At 34.2% G+C, this 20881-nt stretch overlaps 1 protein-coding gene across 3 annotated transcripts in view; it reads left to right on the top strand.

Moving 5' to 3' along the window:
• The window catches only part of LOC126741653 (myotubularin-related protein 13), an 81189-nt gene that overhangs the window by 44296 nt on the left and 16012 nt on the right, over positions 1-20881 (top strand). For all 3 annotated transcript variants that reach the window (XM_050448180.1, XM_050448182.1, XM_050448181.1), the window contains 8 exons: positions 1680-1873; positions 3424-3522; positions 3583-3731; positions 3793-3919; positions 3984-4124; positions 13550-13729; positions 13790-13975; positions 14038-14280. In XM_050448180.1, coding sequence (XP_050304137.1) covers positions 1680-1873; positions 3424-3522; positions 3583-3731; positions 3793-3919; positions 3984-4124; positions 13550-13729; positions 13790-13975; positions 14038-14280 — 1319 coding nt within the window. The remainder of the gene's footprint in view (positions 1-1679; positions 1874-3423; positions 3523-3582; positions 3732-3792; positions 3920-3983; positions 4125-13549; positions 13730-13789; positions 13976-14037; positions 14281-20881) is intronic.

Here is a 20881-nt window from a genome sequence, read left to right as displayed (position 1 = left end):
GTACCTAACTATACACATAATATTATTTTCCAATGTTAAGGATGTTTTATCTATTTGCAGGACTACTGCCTATAACACTAGCCAAGTACAATGACCTGCAGTTCTTAATGAAATTCTCTCGCTAGAAAATATTTCTCTATATTAAAACATACCAGAAATGCCAAAGACAAGGCTTCCTTTCCAAAAGCGTCGTGTGTAAGAAGCGAAAAAAAAAAGTGTTTGAATTTTTTCTGTATCTTTCCCAATTAAATGAGAAATTCGAATTAGCCTTTGCTGTTTTGCTTTAGAAATGCTTGTGTATAAAAAACTGATGATACCACAAAACTACAGTGAAAATATGTGACATTCCCCCTTCTTGTTCGTTACAATCTGTAATTTCTTCTTCTTTTTTGCTCTAAAAATGTTTTTAAATGGAATTTCATTAATATTTTCTAAATTCCAATCCCAAATAGATATAACAAACTAAATCCATTAATACATTCAATACAAAGTAATAAAATAATAAGTTATTGGGTTTTAAAATTAAAAATTGATTTCCTGAAAATCAACGATTTTTGACATTCCCCCTTTTTAACCTGTACCCTTCAAATGGAATAACTATAGGTAATTAATAATGCGTAATGAATATTCTAATAGTGAAATGAGAGCAATTTTTTAGATGAGTGTTTGCATGCGAGTGTTTTTTCATGGCCCCCGCGTAGCCCGGATCTTAATCTTTTAGATTTTTACTTTTGGGGTTATATTAAGTCATTAATTTATACAGAAGAAGTCCGTGAATGATTGCACCAATATTAAGGAACTTTATTCTAAGTAGGGCAGTTTTTGGTGAAAGGATTAAGAAGATGCTTTCAAGTGAATGGTGGACATTTTGCGCATTTGTTCTTCTAGTGATGTTTTCTAGTATTTTAATCATTATTAATGTTATCTGAATTTTTAACTATGCAACAGAATGTTTAAATGCAAATATTTTGAAAACTTGTTGTTTGTTTGACCGAAATTAATGTAGTACACCCTTTTCTCTTAAAAATCATCATTCAATCTTTTAGTTTAATAAAAAATAATAAAACGGTGACGATGGTATAACTAGCTTCCTCTACACTTTATGTCAAAAAAATACAATAATCCCAGTTTTTATGTCGATATCTCAATAACAACAAAAATTAAATTTGCCAAAACACCTTGTATCTTAATTATGAGCGATATTTTTATTATGAGTTTAACCTGGAGTTGCTTTTTGACACATTCACTACCGACCACCCTGTATATATAAAGGAAAATTCTCTATCTGAGAAAAAAGAATAGTGTGTAAAGACTGTAGAACTGAAATGTAAGCATAACAATTAATTAAATTGACTGCACTACTCAGCACTAGACCTACTCAATACTTAACTACCATTTTTTTTTTGCTAGTGAATGCACACATTGCTAGCTATACATTTTCCTCTAAATGCTCACTGTTGTGTAACGATGGTCTGCAGTTTTCTTTGTTTCCGTTATAATAGAGTCGTCATTTGAAGGAAGTAATTTGTAATTTTTTAAATTGGTGACACCCTATGTATTGTTGTAAATAAATAATCTGGAATATTTGATGATGGCCTACAGCCTAAGTATATTCCTTCTGACGCTGAAAACGTGTTGTTACACATTCAATAATTTGTCGTTTTTTTCATATTAAATAGGTGACAGTTAACAATACCAACAAGTACATGACCTCCCCGGGCAGAATGAGCCTTCCCATTGAAGATTTCGCCAACGACGATGACATTTCGATGGACGATTTTGAAAATATGCCCATCCCACTTACTCCCGCGACGACAGACGCGAAAACTTTGGAACGTATGGTCGAAAGGAGTTACGTTAGGGATTGGCAAAGGTAAACGTATGGAAAACTTAGCTTTTTCCTTATTAAAGCTTAATTATTTCCCCATATAACCGTAACTACATTGAAATTAAAGGCATTTTTCTCTATACAAACTGCTTAATATTCATCAAATCGCCCTTTCAAGTAGCCTGAATATTTTTTTAAATTTGATCCACTTCACTATATTGTGGGTAAATTTAGCGGTAAAATCACTAAATCTCAAGCATCTATCTTTTGCAAGAATTGTAAAAATTTTATTAATTTCTCTTGTGCAAATATTGATAATATGGGAGCCAAGGTAATTAAAAAATTATTAAGCATTAAGTTGGATCAGTAAAGGATGTAAAAAGAGGACGAAAAAGGAAATTAGGAGACCGTTGGCAACAAATGAAACATCAACGTCCACTTCTAGTAATCAGAGAGAACAAAAAGGATTTATTAATACGCTAGTCGAGGAAGTTGAAGATCTTAAAATGAATTTAACCTTTTATGTGAAGCAGTACGAAGATCAAAAACCTAAAAATAAACTTTTTCGGCAAAATTTAAGATGCTTAAAGAAATACTGAAAAAACGCAAAAGGAGTTACAGTTACGTAAAACTCAAAGATTCCATTAGTGATAGGAACTCTACAACAAACAAGGTAGTCAAATTTAAATGTGATAAAAAGCAAAAAATGTTACTGAATATATTGACTCTGACTTAAGCCCAACGTATTACAAAGTTTAGATATTAAATAAAAATAAAGAGAACTCACCGTTATACTGACTGAAACAGAAACAATAACTGATGAAAAAAGGAAGATCGATCGAAAAAATTATACATTTTAGAGTAATCATACTGTGACCCGAGTGTTTTGGTGAGGTAAAATGAAAACTTTGCTGTCATTAAAATAAAATCAGAAAAACTGCTTTCTGCTTAACACATTGTTCCCAAATTCTTTTTTTTTCCATAGTTAACTTACAGACTTTTTTCTTTTGCTTTTAAATGATCCAGCCTCATTTCTAGAGGACAAGTGTTGTAACGTGTATAATCAAGTGATAACTAGTATTTTAATAATAGTCCAAAGGACTTTAATTCAATTCACGTGAATATATGTATGTGGCTTTACTACAAACTTTAACACGTTCATTGTGCTCTTGCAGTCATTAAGTGCGTTTTTCGGGTATAATTAGACATATTACGGGATAAAAACACTATTTACAAGCGGTCCAGGCACTATTTAGAAAATGAACCAATGATATAGAAAAAGGTGGAAAAATCAACGTCTCATATATCCCTATCTCAATCTGAAAATTAGAAGAGGATGGGAATAAAATGATGTTTTTCGGGTATAATTAGACACTTTACGGGAGAAAAACACTATCTCCACTCGATCCAAACACTATTTAGAAAATGAACCAATGATATAGAAAAAGGTGGACAAATCGAATCCTCATTTATATATGCCTATCTCAATCTGAAAATTCGAAGAGGATGGAAATAAAATGATGTTTTTCGGGTATATTTAGACACATTACAAAAGAAAAACACTATTTTATAATTGATTTTAATTTGATTAATAGGTTAGGAATATGCAACAATACGTCCCCATTGAACACCAGGGGTGCCCAGGACCACTTCCGTCTCACCTCCGTCAATTCCACCTACTCGATGTGCAGAAGGTACGCCCTTAAATTATACGAACCCTTAATTCTTTTTATAATCATTCAATTTTATCCCAGTTATCCGGCTTTGTTGGTGGTACCAACGGGTATAACGGACGAAAGCGTCCGGAGGTTCTGTAGGTGCTCCAGACAAGGCCGGATACCAGCGATCACATGGAGACACCCCAGGACCAAGGCTTTACTGTTACGAGGTGCTGGTCACCATGGTATGGCTTACTTATGAATTATTGTATTATATTTTTGAATGTTTTCTTGTTTTTTTTTAAGGTAAAAGCGTAATGGGTATGCTCAAAAGCCATCCCGCCCCAAACGCCTCCACGGAAACAACATCCTCAAACGAGCAGGAAAAGTACCTTTCGGCTATCGTGAGTGCAACGCCGCTATTTTCCCATAGGTAGTACTTAATATACCATTTAAATTACACCGTAATGATTCAATAAAATAATTTTTTTGTCTAGGCCAGGATGGGCCATGTCGGATAGTTCTTTGAGCATCGATTCGTTGTTGCTGGCCGCCGAGGACCCGTTGACTTGCGCCACTTTAACGCCAGAGGTCGCCAGAAGGTCGAACGCTTTTAATAAAGCTATTGGGACTTTGGGGTAAGAAGGTTACAGTTGTGACAATACTGTCATGGTTTTCCGGGGATTTTATAGTGATTAAATACAAATCCAGGGTTATTTTTATCTCCTGAGGGGATATTCAGTTCCAAAGTGGAAAATAGTAATGATATTGTAACGAAATTCGGGAACATACTTTTATTGTCAACGTCAAAAACACTAACCTAGCTCGCCTTCACTGTCGTTTAATTGTTTCCAAGGTAAAAACTGACTAAACAATTAAAACTGAATGAATTGTCACGAAGCGCGTCCTTTTTAAAACCCGATGGAACAGTTTCGAAATATTTAGAATTATCTTCATTGTTTTTGCCCAAAGAGACCAATAATTTTAGGAGAATAATTACCGTATTTACATTTTCATAATACTGCTCTCCTCTCAAGTTTGATTGTCCCGATCAAACATGGAACCACCTGAGTCATGATAGGGCGCTAGCCGGACGATGTTTACAATTTTCATCTTCGTTGTCGGATGTCGCTGGATACGGTACACCACGTCGTTGATTCTGGTGACCACATTGAATGGACCTTTCCAATCGTTCTGGAGCTTTGGTGACTTGCCCTTCGTCCTCCGTGGATTGTATAACCAGACTTTATCCCCAGAATTAAAACCGGTAGAATTTGTCTTTATGTTATAACGTGATTTCATTCTGTTACTTTCTAGATGAAGTTTATCCCGTGCTTGTTCGTGAACAATTTGTAAACGCTCTTGTAAATGGTCGACGTACTCGACGTACTCGACGACGACTCGGTTTCAGACTTATGGGGTCTTCCAGTAATAATGTCCAAAGGTAAACGAAGTTCATCACCGTAGACAACTTTTGCCGGGCTTTTTCCAGTTGACTTGTGGATAGAAGAACGATATGCTAATAGAAATGGTTGTATACAGGTATCCCAGTCGATTTGCTTAGAATTTACCACCATCCTCAAATAGGTTTCAAATGTGCGGTTAAATCTTTCAACCATTCCATCAGACTGAGGGTGTAGTGGGGTTGTACGGGTCTTATTGATTCCCAGCAACTAGCATTCTTGTTGGAATATTTGTGACTTAAAGTTCCTTCCTTGTCTGAATGTATCTCTCTGGGTACACCAAATCGACAAATCCAGTTCTGGAACAGCGCTTCAGCTACTGTCGTTGCTTCTTGGTTTGGAATCGGATAAACCTCGGGCCACTTGCTAAAGTAATCCATAGCAACAAGAGCATATCGGTTTCCGCAGCTACTAGTAGGAAAGGGTCCTGCTACGTCTATGGCAATTCGTTCTAAGGGTGCACCAACAAGATACTGCATCATCTTTCCTCTTGTCCGGGTTCTTGGGCCCTTGACGAACACTGCTCACACTGTAGGCACCAGCGTTCAACATCTTTCGATGACTGTTCAGCCAGTAAAACCGTTCTCTCACTTTTGCCAAGGACTTTCTAACTCCAAAATGTCCTCCGCCGACACCGCCATGAACAGCTTCAAGAACTTCCGGAATCCGTTTTCGAGGAAGGACTGTCAGATATGTCTTTTCTTTTCCATCTACGCTCTCCCAGACTCTTTTTAACAATCCATCTTTTATAACCAATGAATTCCATTGAGACCAATAAGCTTTTATTTCTGGAGATTTGTCTTATTCGTGTCTGCCTTCTAGTTACTTGAAAAGCTGCCTCATACTCTGGTCCATGGGCCAAAGCTTCTGAAATGCTTTTATGATGAGCCATCCTTAGAGCGTGGCTAGTATCTGGATCTCGAACTCCGTCAATAAAACAATTTATAGAAATTTGTTCTCGGAACTCTGTTGGGGCTGAAGGGTAAGCCAGATTTACTAATCGAGCAACATCGGCCTCAAACTGTTGGAGTCCTTCCTCGGGTTGTTGTCTTCTAGATTTCAATTGAGCTTGGTACACTTGTTGTAGATGGGCTTCACCGTATCTCATCTCTAAGGTACTCACCAGTACGTCGAAATTGAGCTGATCCTCAGATGGCACCATTCTTAATATTTCTGTAGCTTCTCCTCTAAGGCTTAGCTTAAGATTGATTGCCTTTTCTTCGTTATCCCAGCGATTTCCCCTAGCAGCGGCCTCAAATTGATTCAAATAGGTACTCCATGCTTCTTTGCCGTCGAATTTTGGTGGCTTTACTTTCATCATTGTTTGCATTCCAGGATCAGGATGAAGAGGAGTCCGTTTTACTTTCATCTATAGTTCTTGGATCTTTTTTTGTACTTGTCCAAATTCATCTTCTACCGATGCTTCAAAGTTAGTCATTAATTGTTTCTGTTTCTTCTCCAGATCTTCTTTAAGTTCTTCTTAATCTTCTTTCAAGATTATCTTTTAAATTCAGTAAGTCATCTTTCATGGTTCGAATCAGGTCTTCATTTTCTTTCTTCAGGTCAGATTTAATTGTCTTAAGTAAATCTTCCTGTTTCTTGTCTCGTTCTTTTTGTTCTTCCCTCTGTTTACGGTCTCGTTCTTCTTGTTCTTCCTTCTGTTTACGGTCTCTTTCTTCTTGTTTGCGGTCTCGTTCTTCTTGTTCTACTTTTTGCTCGTCAAACTTCCTTAATAGCAGCTCCATCAATTTCTCGGTCTCCATCTTGCCCTGACTTCTTGTTAAAGGCATCCACTAAAATGAGCTTCCAAATATCCCACTTCTGACACCAATTGTAACGAAATTCGGGAACACACTTTTATTGTCAACGTCAAAAACACTAACCTAGCTCGCCTTCACTGTCGTTTAATTGTTTCCAAGGTAAAAACTGACTAAACAATTAAAACTGAATGAATTGTCACGAAGCGCGTCCTTTTTAAAACCCGATGGAACAGTTTCGAAATATTTAGAATTATCTTCATTGTTTTTGCCCAAAGAGACCAATAATTTTAGGAGAATAATTAACGTATTTACATTTTCATAATAATATATTTAGAAAAAAGTTTGATGCATTTTCATACAAGTATAGTGGATCTAGGTAACCAAATAGCTGTATTTAAAGCACTTTAAATTCTACCAGATGATTACAAACAAGTTAGTTTATGTAATTACAAAAAACCTACATTTTATTTATAATGAAACTATACTAATTTTACTACTATTCATGTAAAACTTTAGTCAACAAACATATTTTTAACGCCATTCAATATTATTACTTGTCGAATGTGAAGTAGTACCAAATTATAACTTAAGCGCATAAGAACATTTTTTTGTGTAGTAGAAGCAATTGCATTCAAGTGTCTACTGACATTTATTTTTTAATTAACAAACAGAGAACAACAAATCTTGAGTAGAGTAAAGAGGTTAAATAGCGGTTGTTCTTTCTGTAGATAACTTTGAATAAAATATTTAATTTTCACCTACGGCTAAGCCATTTCGTTTCTCCCAAATTTCCCTAAGGGTACAGAAGTTATATTTAACTTTGTAGCGGGTGTACTTACGTACTTGCCGTATGTCCACCCTCTAACCTTTGACGTCGCAGGGTATCCGTCAACCCCCCCTCACTATTTCTTTGTACAGTTATAGGAGAAAAGTCGACAAAATGCCTCGGGCGCCACTCTAAGTAATTAAAGGAGCTTAGAGTCCCCTCTAGCCTCTCGGGTAAGCCTTTAACAGTGGAGAAACCAGGTAGAGATTGAAAGTAGACTGTCCGGTTATAATGAGATCTTATTGCTCCTAATCTTTATTATTACAAATACTAATAAGTAACAGGTTTGGTTGCTTAAAACTAAATGAACAAAAGTGTCTTTAAAATCTAACAATTCCCATTACCAATTTCTTTGATTAAGCACAGGCAGTTATTTGGGAAAATGTACCGGAAAATTTGGCACTCTATTAATGACGCAAAATAGTATGATTTAAGGGACGGGGTTATGATGTTTTGTACAAGCGGTTAAGGATGACATTCGTTAAGCAAAGCCGGAAACTCAACACCAATCAGGCGAAGCAATCTCAATCAATCGGTCAACATTTACCTCTGCTCTGTTGCTATACGGATAATAATTATGACATCACGGACTTGGTTATTACTTGTCTCTCACCACTTTGAGAAGCCAAGTAATAATTAATAAACGCGGCCACTGCCTGCCCTACAAAACACGAAGAAAGATAGTGTCCAAACCACAGTTTTAAAAGTTCATAAAGCGGAACGGAATCAATATGAATATTCTAATAATTAATCACAGATAAAAACTCACAGCGGAAACATAAAATACCACCGTCTTCCAAGCTTGTAAAAATGGCAACTAAAATACCGTAACGCGGATAATTTTACGATAATTTCATTAATATAACCCGCCTACCACCTGCCCTACAAAACACGAAGAAAGATAGTGTCCAAACCACAGTTTTAAAAATAAATTGAACGGGACGGAACGATATCAATAGCAACGGATTCGATAAAGATCTTAATACGCGAGCTTGGAAGCGGTCGGTAAACTGTCAACAGGTGGCTCTTACCTAACCCAATTCACACTGTCAACGTCAAGACAAAGTTTTAATGTAAATATTGAAAATTTAACGGTATTGAAATATGGAAAAATTACTGGTACTTCGCTCGAAAGGTATGATACTACCTTACTGCGACGAATGTGAATCCTTGGTGGTCCTGGAACCTTTTTATACCCATCGCAGGAATTTGGATGACGACGAGGGTACGGTAAAGTTAAAGGGACGTCTAAAAACCGATTTTTTTTTGAAAATTTTTACATAGAATGTTGAGTGTGGTCAAAATATTGATAAAAAAGTGAGGATGATTGGCAAAAATACAAAATTTCGGAAATTATGAAGGTTTTTCTACATACGTTAAATACGTAACTATTGCCGGCTTGCACAAGGTTTTTTAGCTCTTGATTTTGCTATAATTGAAATATATATATATTGGGGCAATTTTGGAACTTTTTGGGTGCTAAAATTGTAAATTTATAGGATTCTTTATCGCTTTGTACCCCTATAATTACATATTTTGTAATTTACACATACGAAATATAAAACAATAACCTTATTGACGAAAATAGGAGTGGCTTCACTACGTCCCCAGTAGTATTTTTTGGTTTTGCCTGGAACACTTTTTAGTTGGATGGGTTGGCTGTGGACTCAATTTTAGATAATAAAGGCATAATATACCTAGTTAGATTTTACATTACATGAACAAAACACATTTATCAGGTGTTAAAAAATAGGTATTATTTATTTAAATTATTTGATATTTTATGTAATTTTATATATAATAAATATACATTTTGAAAAAAAAAACATAATTTAAGATATTTAATTATTAATAAGTAAATAATAACGATGAGGCTTAATGTACATTAACTTATAGTCAAAACAATAAATATCTTTAAATTCATTATAGGCATTAGGAATAGGGATAAGGCATAGGAATTATAGGCACAAACACGCGGGGCTCCCGCCCCGCGTGTTTGTGCCTTTAATTCCCATTTTCTAACTATTATCCCATTCTCTAAGTAGGGCTTAAACGACTACCCAACCCACTATTTAGCGCCAAACCAAGGTTCCAATCCCTTTTTGCAATGCCAACTCCACATGTGCGCCAACCACACAGTCCCATGTGCGCACACGGGGCTGCCGCCCCATGTGCGCCCGCCTTGTATGCATATTTTATGATTATATAAATAAACAAATACTTACCTATAATGAGACAGGACAGAAAATTACGATAATCGTACTAGTACAGTAGCCACTCCCAATAAATATGTGACATTTTGACAGTTTTTTTTATTTATGAATAAATCCGTATTTGCATATTTGATATTCCTGATTTGCGTGTGGAAATTTGTGTTTATCACCTAAAGAAGTGATATAAATCCTTCTAAGTTGCAGAATTTTGTTACTTAAGGCTTTAAATTTAAATTAATAGCATATATAATGGTCAACGTGATGCCTAGTCGCAAATAGAGTGTAGTTAAGCCGGGTGTAATTGTGAATCATACGTAAGTAGAAAATCCTTTATAATTTTTAAAATTTTGCATTTTTTTACTTCATCCTCACTTTTTTATCAATAAAATGTTCAAACTCAACATTCTATGTAAAAATTTTCAAAAAAAAATCGTTTTTTAGACGTCCCTTTAACTTTAACGGACCCGACGAACGACTTACGAACATCCTCGGAACCAATCGTTGGATAAAAATACAATTGGGAAAACTTAATGAAAATACAGTTTTTCCTCATGAAAACGGTACTATTTCTAGGTGAAAACAGCGGGACAAAAGCTGGCGACGTGTGTACAAGAAAACCGGCTTTTCAGGAAAACCGCGAAAAACTAAATCATGATTTATATTATATTTTGCCACACCGGGCATGCCCCTTCATTTAACAGGGCTTCCCAAGGTAGGTAAACCTTGAAACTTGCAAAATCGAACATGTAAACAATGCAACAGCATGAAAGGAGAATTTCATGAAAATAACCGGAAAACTGGAAGCATAGTGATGAAAACCCTCTCAGTTTTAGGCATTTGTGGTTCTTTATTATCCTAAGAATAACCAGGGCTGAAAACAATAAGGCCAGAGACTACAACATAGTCAACGGAGAATTAGGCATAACCTATAAGAAATCGAACCTTTCCAGGATGCTATCAGGCTAGAAAACTCTTTAAGTTGGTTTCTTTATATATGTTTACAATTATAAACCTCTCATGACTCACAGGTAAAGCTTAAAATGTATCTTTTTGTTATGTAAATTATAAATTTAGAGATTAAAATGTTAACGCAGCACAATTATCTAAGTTGTCTTATAAAAGACTGCCTGGGCTTACCCTTATTACTATAAAATAAAGACAAAATCTTGTAACTTCGTTACAACTTACTGACTTTTTTTTGTCAATTTTAAGATGTGATGATCCTATTTAAGATGTCTATAACTGCATGCGAAATTTAATTAAAATTGATCTGGTAGTCTAAAAGTTATGATACATAAACAAATAATTATTCTTAACTTTAACACCCTGTATCTTTGTTTCTGAGCAAAAATTTATGATGAAAGTCTATTTCTTTTTCAATTCTCTATCACATATTAAAATTAATGACGTTTGAACTGAACCACCCTGTATTTGTAAAACGTCATAAAATCAAGTACATTTTTGATCAGCATATCGGTATGCGTATTCACCGACCATCTAGTGTTAAGACCGTAATAAGGATTCATCGACGCTGATTGGTCAATATTTGAGTATCGACTAGGTAGGTATAACAGCTGTTTGCTGTTCTCATTCGAATGAATTTTGGAGTGATCATCTAATTTAAGTTTTTTATAGTTGAATTTTAATTATTTTGGACTAATTTTCGTGATAAATTTCAATTAAAAAAACAATAAAACTATAAAAAAAACAATTTAGTGCCGTATAAAGTGTTTGTGCCCATTACATGATTAACTATTTGTATGTGTATCTGTGTTAATGTGACGAGAAGTGTTCTGTTTAGTTATATTTTGAGTTTTAGGGTGAATCACATTTTGTTTCTTTTATTTTTTTCTTATTATAATTAATAAACATTTACACATTGAATAGTCTGAGTTTTATTTTAGGGGTTGTACATTTAAATAATTATTTCTCTTAATCTTTATGATTTTTTGGGCATAAGATTGCATTACTCAATTAATTTCAACTATAACTAGATAAATTTAATCATTCATAAAAAAAAACTGTAACACTAGGTACTACTTTTTTCTGCTCGTGATCCGTATTTTTGATGTAAAGATGTAGATATTGTGAAATTTTATAAAAAATATGTTTGATTGATTGTGGTTTTTTAACAACTTATTATGAAGAATGAAATTTTGAGTTTGACAATGATCAAGAATGTTACGTTGTAAAGCGAGTGAAAGATCCTTCTGTCAGTAAATAAATAATTTATTTTGTTAAACTTGTAAGAAACTGTATAAAAAGAATAAATAAAATAGACTTGTTATATTATCGAACTTCTTTATTTCATACATTGAAAATAAAATATAAAATAAGGTAGATAGCTCTGGCACATTGCAAAGATACATAACAATACAGAACGTAACATTGGGTTTGATTAACAATCCTATTTTCATATTAGAAAAATTAGATAATATTAATACACAAAAAGGTTAGCATCTACTAATTTATTGATTGGTTACCTACCATGAGATTTGGCACTGAGTAAATTTGCCATAATATTTTTATGTAAATTTCTTGGCCTTTTTTTAACTCTGTCATACTTAAATTTTGTTGGAGGGCGTCCAGCAGCTATTTGAGCCCTTGGTGACTCCATTTCTTCATCGTGCAATAGAAGTTGGTTGAACGCGAATAGTTGCACCACCTTTGAAATTCCGAGACACCTGAGCTACCGCAGTAGCAACAAAACTATTAAACTGTTCTTGGGTGTGTATTTTTGCTATACAAAGGTTTAACTTCTTTTTCAAATTCAATGGCAAGTTCTGTAGAAATGGTCTGAATTTTACAACCTCACTACAAATTTGTTCATAATATTCAGATGAAATTTCACTCGGTTCTGCCATTTTTTCTCTTATTCCATTGCAGTTACTGGATGAGATGGAAGAGCCGTCGCTGTTATTAGGGATGTCCTCGCTTAAACCTAAAAAGAATGAAAGTTCTGGAAATTTTTCTCCCAATGCTAATTGTCCTAAATTGTATCTTTCACTAGCAGACACTAAAGGCAAATTCGGCAAACTATATTGGAAACAATTATACATAAAAGCTTGATGTTTACAAAAACGACCTTGTGCACCAAAATGACATTCACAAATACCTATTTTTACTATATAACTACAATTTAAATCTTTCGCACTTATCAATATCAATCAAAATAATTATCAATTTTTTCTACGCATTCAGCACCAACACCTTCTATTTTTTTTAAAAGATTATGAAAATTTACAACAGATTTGTTTTTTCGATTATAAGCATAGCTTAATATTCTTTTGTGTAAGTATTCTGCAAATACTACTACCAGAAAATCTACAAGTGCAACTACATTAAAAGCTTTTGTGCGTCCCAAAACCACATCTTTGATTATTCGTACTATTGTCTTGGAGAAGTTATTTGTGTTGTTATTTCGAGTCAATTTTCCTTTTCTTGCAAACAGTGTCCATTCTTCACATCGTACCGCAAAGTAGCACATTCTTTTTCGGATTTCTCTAGCACAACACAAAACGTCTCGTTTAGTTTCGTAATTACATTTGTTAAATCATACATTTTGAGATTTTGAAAACAACAACAACACCCTACAACGCCGAACAAACGAAAAACGAAACACCAACCACGAACACGAAACACGAGTTCGAGTTTAAGAGTTTTAAGTATCGACATACGTCTAATACGTCATCTCAAATTAAATTTGACCAATCAGCGTCGATGAATCCTCATTACGGTCTTAACACTAGATGGTCGGTGAATACGCTATCGGTATAATACACAATATTTTAAACTTTACAGCGTTTTTCCGCGTCATTCGGGAGGCAAAGGCCCGAAAAACTTCGGAGGCAGATGGGGCTCGTTAAAAGACCGACGTCAGCCCTCTCAGGCCTCGCTGGCACAGGGCCAACAAAACAGAACCAACATCAGACATTCCACCGATATCGATAACTCTAACGAGGGTGTGCACACGTTACAAAGGTCCCTATTAAACGTTATTAAAATCTCAGAATGGTCACGGTTTTATTGATCACTTTTTAGGGCCGCCTTGTACATATTAGGAGAAAAGGCTCAGATGAAAGGCATAAGGATGGAATCGGCCCCGAAAACCGATTTCATCCCGGTGGATTATTACGACGTGCGACACACGAAGACGGCGTTTAAAAAGTTGATGCGCGCGTGCATACCCAGCTCGCAGAACGAGGAACCCGAACACAGTTTTCACAAGTAAACTTTCCCGCAATTAAAAAGGAGGGTGAATTTATTTTTTTAATAATTGTATATTTCAGGCTCGTGGAAAGCTCAGAATGGCTACAGCAGATCCAAAACATTATGCAACTCTCGGGAGTGGTGGTGGACCTCCTGGATTACGGTTCGAGTGTCGCGATATGTCTGGAAGAAGGTTGGGATATCACGGCGCAAATCTCGGCTGTGGCGCAGATTTGTTTGGACCCCCAGTACAGAACTATTGAAGGTTTTCGGGTTTTAGTGGAGAAGGAATGGATCGGGTTTGGGCACAGGTTCAGTCACAGGTAAATACGACGATGAATGTCCGCGTCAGTATTGGCCGGAAGAGGTTTTGTGTTTTTAAATAGCGGCCCGTATCATCCCGTATTAGTTTCACATCAGTGTTACTCAAACTTTACGTGACGGAACCCTTTTAAAAGCAAAAGCAGTTATATGTGAATTGTTTATTAATAATTATACAAAAAAAGATAGATACAGTAAGTAGTGAGTTAGTAAGCAAATGATAACACTAAGTTCATTTAATGCGAGGCATTTAATTGTTTTTTTATTCCTCATCAACTGGGTAATGGCAGGCTTGATAGAAGAAAGTTGAATTCTTATGCCTGGTTCGGCATCCAGTTTATTGCGGTATTTTGTTTTTGTAGCTGTATATGCTGAAAGTCCCGTTTCACACAAATACTTTGTTGGGAACGGCAGAAAAGCTTCTGTGGCAAGTTGTGGATATTCATCACGAGCCCTGCACCAAAAATCATTAAGTGAAATTGTTTTGAACAATGATTCCATGCTTGTATCCGATGTCATTTCTAGAAGTGATTCATAGATCTGATTTGACATATTTTCAGGCTTCTGCAATTTAGATGAAAAAGGGTTTTGAATCCATGAGTTTATTTTCAGTTTTGTATTCTGTTCTTCAGGAAAGTAAGATTCAGAAGTTCCTTGCAGATCACTGAGATATTGCACCAATTCAACAAATATTTCTGTATCTCTAAGACTATGGTGACTAAGGTACCAAAACAAGTAATCCAAAAATCTAATTTTCTTTTAAAGGCAGTTATTTTGTTGTTAGCATTGAAAACTGTTGTCTGTTTTCCTTGTAGTGACAGGTTTAATTCGTTAAGTTTTCCAAACATGTCTGCTAAAAATGCTAGTCTAAATAACTAACTTTTATCGGACAAACGGTCTTTTAAATTAAAAGGAACATCTGTAAGAAAAGCTTCTAATTCTGTTTTTTGTTCAAAAAGCCTTGTCAAAGTTTTACCCCGAGACAACCATCTCACTTCAGTATGCAGCAATAGTGTTTTATGATCGCTACCATAATCTTCACATAATATTGAGAACAATCGGGATTGTAGTAGACGTGACTTGACAGAATTAATTATTTTTACTGACTCATCCAGAACCAATTTTAGATTGGGTGGCATTTTCTTAACCGCGAGTGATTGGGTATGTACCGTTTTCAACTATCAGTACAGGATTGTACTGTGCTGATTTTACTGTAATTTGTCGTTCCGATTTTATACAGCGTGCTGTTTTGCTCCAAAAAAGGTTTTCATTTTTCCTCCAAAAAACAGTTTTCAGCACTGTTTTCACAACTACAACATAACCTATAAAACCAAATTACCTGTTTCGGTTTTGTTTTCCAGTACGGTGTTTTGATTTATTAAAACCAGACCACATTTTTTAATAAAATAAATATGACTGAAAAAAGCAAGATGGTAAGAATAATAGACGCAGAAAATAATTTTGAATACCACATTGAACTTACACCGGAAGAATACGAAAGAGCCCAAATAGGTTAGTGCGTTGTATGAGAGCTTTTTAAGTGGTAAATTTTCAACAAATTATGTTTTGAACTTAGAAAATAATTCCCACAACGTAAACAAGAAGATTCAAGAAATCAACATCAACAACACTTCTGACAGTTTTGACATTCCTCCACTATTTTACTGTACCCACAGTAGCTTTTATCCCCAGTCAATCCAGTAAAGATTAATGACGTTACAGTGACGTCTCTGACGCATTTATGACGTCATTCAGTACTGAATCAGTAAACTGAAACAAATATCGGAACAACGTCCAGTAAATTCAGTACTGACAGTTGATAACGGTACATACCCATTGTCTATGCAGGATGCAGTGGCTGGAACTACAATTTGGCGCTTTCATTTTTATTCGTGATATTGCTCCTGCTGTTCTACCTGTCATTGCCTTCGCTCCATCGGTACAAATATCAATGCAATCATTCCAATCGAGTTGGTTTTCTTCAAAAAATATGTTAATCATGTTAAAAATTTCTTCTCCGGATGTGTTAGTAGGCAGCGATGAGCACATATAAGCAAGTCTTCTTCGAGTGAATGTTTATATGGATATCGCACAATTACTAGCAAGATGGCCAGTCCAGCAACATTAGTCGACTCATCCATTTGCAAGACGAATTTGTTATTTTGAAGCCGTGAAACCAGTTCTTGTTTTATGTTTGCTGCGATATCCCCAATGCGGCGCGTATAACTGTATCGTTCGAAAGCGGCACTGTAGAAAGATGCTTTACAGATTTTTCGTCGAGCATACATTTTCCTATGTCTACCACACATGGTTTTATTAGCTTTTCAGTGATAGTGTGCGCTTCTGTTTGGGCAGTGCGGTAACTAACCAAATACGATGCCTCCGTGGCCTTTTCATTCACAGTCTGAGTCGCATACGTCATAGTTTTTTGGCTTCTTAATAATTGTTCTTTTTTACGTAGAAAAAATTCTTTACTTTTGTTTTTGTTTGCTGCACAACATACAAAGAGGTGAGCCGTTGGAATCAACAAATCCGAGATTTATGTATGATTCGTCATACTTTCGTTTTTTCACCTTCAGTGTGTCATTAGATGTTTTACTACTTGAAACCATAAAACTAGAACTTGACGCCGTCATATCACCTTGATTTGAATTTGACGCATCATCCAAGCGAACCACATTTTTTGCAAGCCAGCGCTCCATTCTTCTAAAACACTAATTTGATTTGATCAATTTTATGACAAATAGTATCTCTTGACGCATGAAATACAAGATTTTACAACCACTACGAACAACAACAAGACAAGCGAACATAAAATACTGAGCGCGGTGTGAGTAAATTTTGCGGTACGTTGCTTGATTAATAAATTCTCCGCGCCAAACAATCCTCCTTTATATTATAAATTATAATAAAACTTAATAACCATCGAATCATCTCGAATTCACTCGAGCCAGACGATTTTTGTCGAAGTACGCGTCGACGCACGAGCACGAGAAACAGCGCGACGAACCGAGGACATTCGATTGCTTATAGTCCGGGGGCGTATGGTGGCGTACGAGTAACGCTGTAACATTTCGATGTAATAGGTCGGGCATTTACTTAATAATACATATATTAAATTTTCGTATATGTACCAATAACACCTATAAGTAGGCGTTTCGGTTTGGTGGTTTATTTTTATCTTAGGTAACTTTATTCTTATAGGGTCCACTTTAATACATGCATTCATTTATTATGACTGCTGGCGGCTCCGCGGAGCACACCTTGAGTAACGCTGGTTTACACTATAATGAAATATTTAAGGAAAAAAAGACTCAAAAAATTGTACGTTAGTTATATTTTAGTTTTCAGGTGTTCCATGTTACAAAACTTGGACATATAAGTCATAAAAAAGGCTTCGGAAGCCTGAAAGTTATGTTTACTTCCTGGGAGATAATATAAAAATTTAGCCTAAGAATTCTATTCTAAAAAATCCATGATGTGTATGAGAAATCATTTCAAAAATATTGATAATTATTTTAAATTCCTGGAAGACAAGTAAGTTGAATCTATTGCAGGAAATGAAAGAGTAAAGTGAAATTTTCAGAAGTTATAAAAAATAACTGCAGAAAAGTTATTCGAAATCCCTGGAATACATACAAAATTAAGTTTCTGGAAGATATAAAATTACTCTTGAAGTCTATGAGAAATGATGCCAAATATTAAAATTATTTTAAATTCCTGGAAGGCAACCATTAAGTTGATTCTATTACTGTAAGATAAAAAATAAAAATTTCTAGCAGTGATAAAAAGTAGTTCCAGGAACTTGAAATACATAAATAATTATTTGAACTCTCTGGCATACACAGAAAATTACCTCAAGTTTCTGGAAGAGATAAAACCAAACCTCAATATTTACAACAGTCTATGGAATACATGAGAAATGATTCTAAAATCATTGTAAATTATTTTAAATCCTTGAAATATACCTAATAGCTTGACTCTGTTAAAAATAAATAAATACAGATAAAGAATACAAATTTCTAGCAGTAATAAAAAGTAATTGCACGAACTTGAAATACATGAAAGATTATTTGAACTCTCTGACATACACACAAAATTACCTCAAATGTCTGGAAGAGATAAAAACAAACCTTAATATTTAGTCCAGAACCTTAGCAAACGTGAAAAATCTACGGAATACATAAGAAATAATTCTAAAAGCATTGTAAATTATTTTCAAGGCACCTAATAACTTGACTTGACTGTTGCTGGAAATTAAAAAGTAAAGTAAAATTTCGAGCAGTTATAAAAAGTAATTCCAGCATTGTTAATATACATGGAAAATTATTTGTAATCCCTGGAATACATTCAAAAATATGTCAGATTTCTGAAAGATATAAAAAATGACTCTTGAATTCCAAAAAACATGAAAAATCCACGGAATAGAAATGAAGTTATTCCTAAAGCATTGAAAATTGCAAAAGCGTTGAATCTGGTGCTGGAAATCAAAAAGTAAAGTAAAATTTCCAGCAATTGTAAAAAATAATTCCAGCATGGTTAATATACATGGAAAATTATTTGTAATCCCTGGAATACATGCAAAAATATGTCAGATTTCGAGAAGATATAAAAAATTACTCTTAAATTCCGAAAAACATGAAAAATCCATGGAATAGAAAAGAAGTTATTCCAAAAACAATGAAAATTGCAAAAGCGTTGAGTCTGTTACTGGAAATCAAAAAGGAAAGTAAAATTTCCAGCAATTATAAAAAGTAATTCCAGCATGGTTAATATACATGGAAAATTATTTGTAATCCCTGGAATACATGCAAAAATATGTCAGATTTCGAGAAGATATAAGAAATTACTCTTGAAGACCGAAAAACATGAAAAATCCATGGAATAGAAAAGAAGTTATTCCAAAAGCATTAAAAATTGCAAAAGCGTTGAATTTGGTGGTGAAAATCAAAAAGGAAAGTTAAATTTTCAGAAGTTATAAAAAATAAATGCAGGAATCGGAAGTTATTTGAAATCCCTAGAATAGATACAAATTTACGTCGAACTTCTGAAAGACTTCTAAATGATATTTAGTCCAAAAGCCTGGAAAATATAAAAAATCCATAAAATACATGCAAAATGTGAGATCCCTAGAAAGTATAAAAAATTACTCCTGAAGCCCAATAAACAAGGAAATATTATTTCCATTGCCTGGAAAATCTAAATATTTAGTCCAAATCTAATCCAAAAAAACATGGAATATCCATAAAATAACAAGTCAAAAGTCTTAAAAAAATATATTAAATGCCTGTAAAACACAAAAATTTAGTCCAAAATAGTAGACAACATGAAAGATCCTAGAAATTGCCTCGGTAAGTTTGAAAATACAACAAAATATCTCAAAATGGCTCCTGAATCGTGAAAAATACAAAAAAATTAAAAATACTACTTTAAATACCCGGATACAACAAAAAATTAGGAAAAAAACCTGAAATCAATTATTACTTTAAATTTGCCAAAGCATTGTACAAGTGTCTTCACATACCCGAAATAGAATTGCAAATTAGTATAAAAATTATTCTAAGATCTGGAGTTATTTAACTAAACATTCAGCCTAAAAAAACATTAGATATGACTAAAAGTTATTGCAAAAGGGAGTCGACGAATTTGCAGCAGTTGAACTGAAAAGGCTTGGATAAGAAATAGCGCTTACTATAGAACTATCAATCTTATCAACGCAGTTATTGTTAGTACAAAATATGGTGTATCAAGAATATTATATTAAATATCCAATGCTAGGATATAATATAATAGCTATAGCACTTTTTGGACTATATAAGTAGTTGGAAGCTCAAGAACTGTCCTGAACAGTGCTAGTGCAATACAGATCCAAACTTTTAAGAAAGTGATCTGAATAAAGAAATATGTTCGAGCATGGTAATTAGGCAACCTATAAGAAATATTTGACATTAAAAAAAAAACAAAAATTAAGAAATTGATGTGTGTTCCTTGTTACTATGTTTAAATAAATGTCCAAACTCTTTAAAGGCAATATAAAATTAGTAATTTCAACCCTACCTAATGTCTTTATTAAAAATGCATAATTACTATAGTAACATGAACTAAAATAACATGAAATCAATCTTGTTAATGAAAACATGAACGAAACTAGATCTTTCTATTTTTTATTGCCGAGTAATAGATAGGTATTTACAAAAAAATATTTATATTGAAAAATATGGAGATTTTTATATTTGACACATTCAAGTTTTTATTTTGAACATCCACTCTTCTACGTTTATGATGACGGTTCTCCCCTATGATGTAATGTGATGAAAATATCGGTACTTACTGTTGTAATAACGTAATGTTGTTCCTAAAAGCGAATTTTAATGGGGGTGATTTCTAAATAGTAGATTATTTAAATATTGTTAATATTAATAATTTCTCAGATCATAAAGACTTTAGGGTCAAACAATTTTAAAACATAATAATAAATAAATCATTGAAGAGATCCATCCCAGCCATCAAAATCCCCTATTTGTAAAAACGTACTTTTTTAATAAAACAATTTAATTTCCAGTTTAAATTTGTCTGATGATGCTGTTAAGTTAAAAAACGTCC

The sequence above is a fragment of the Anthonomus grandis genome, chromosome 10, assembly GCF_022605725.1.
Source record: "Anthonomus grandis grandis chromosome 10, icAntGran1.3, whole genome shotgun sequence".
NCBI lineage: Eukaryota > Metazoa > Arthropoda > Insecta > Coleoptera > Curculionidae > Anthonomus > Anthonomus grandis.
The sequence above is the reverse complement of the archived record's forward strand: the minus strand, read 5'-3'. Positions and strand labels throughout refer to the sequence as shown.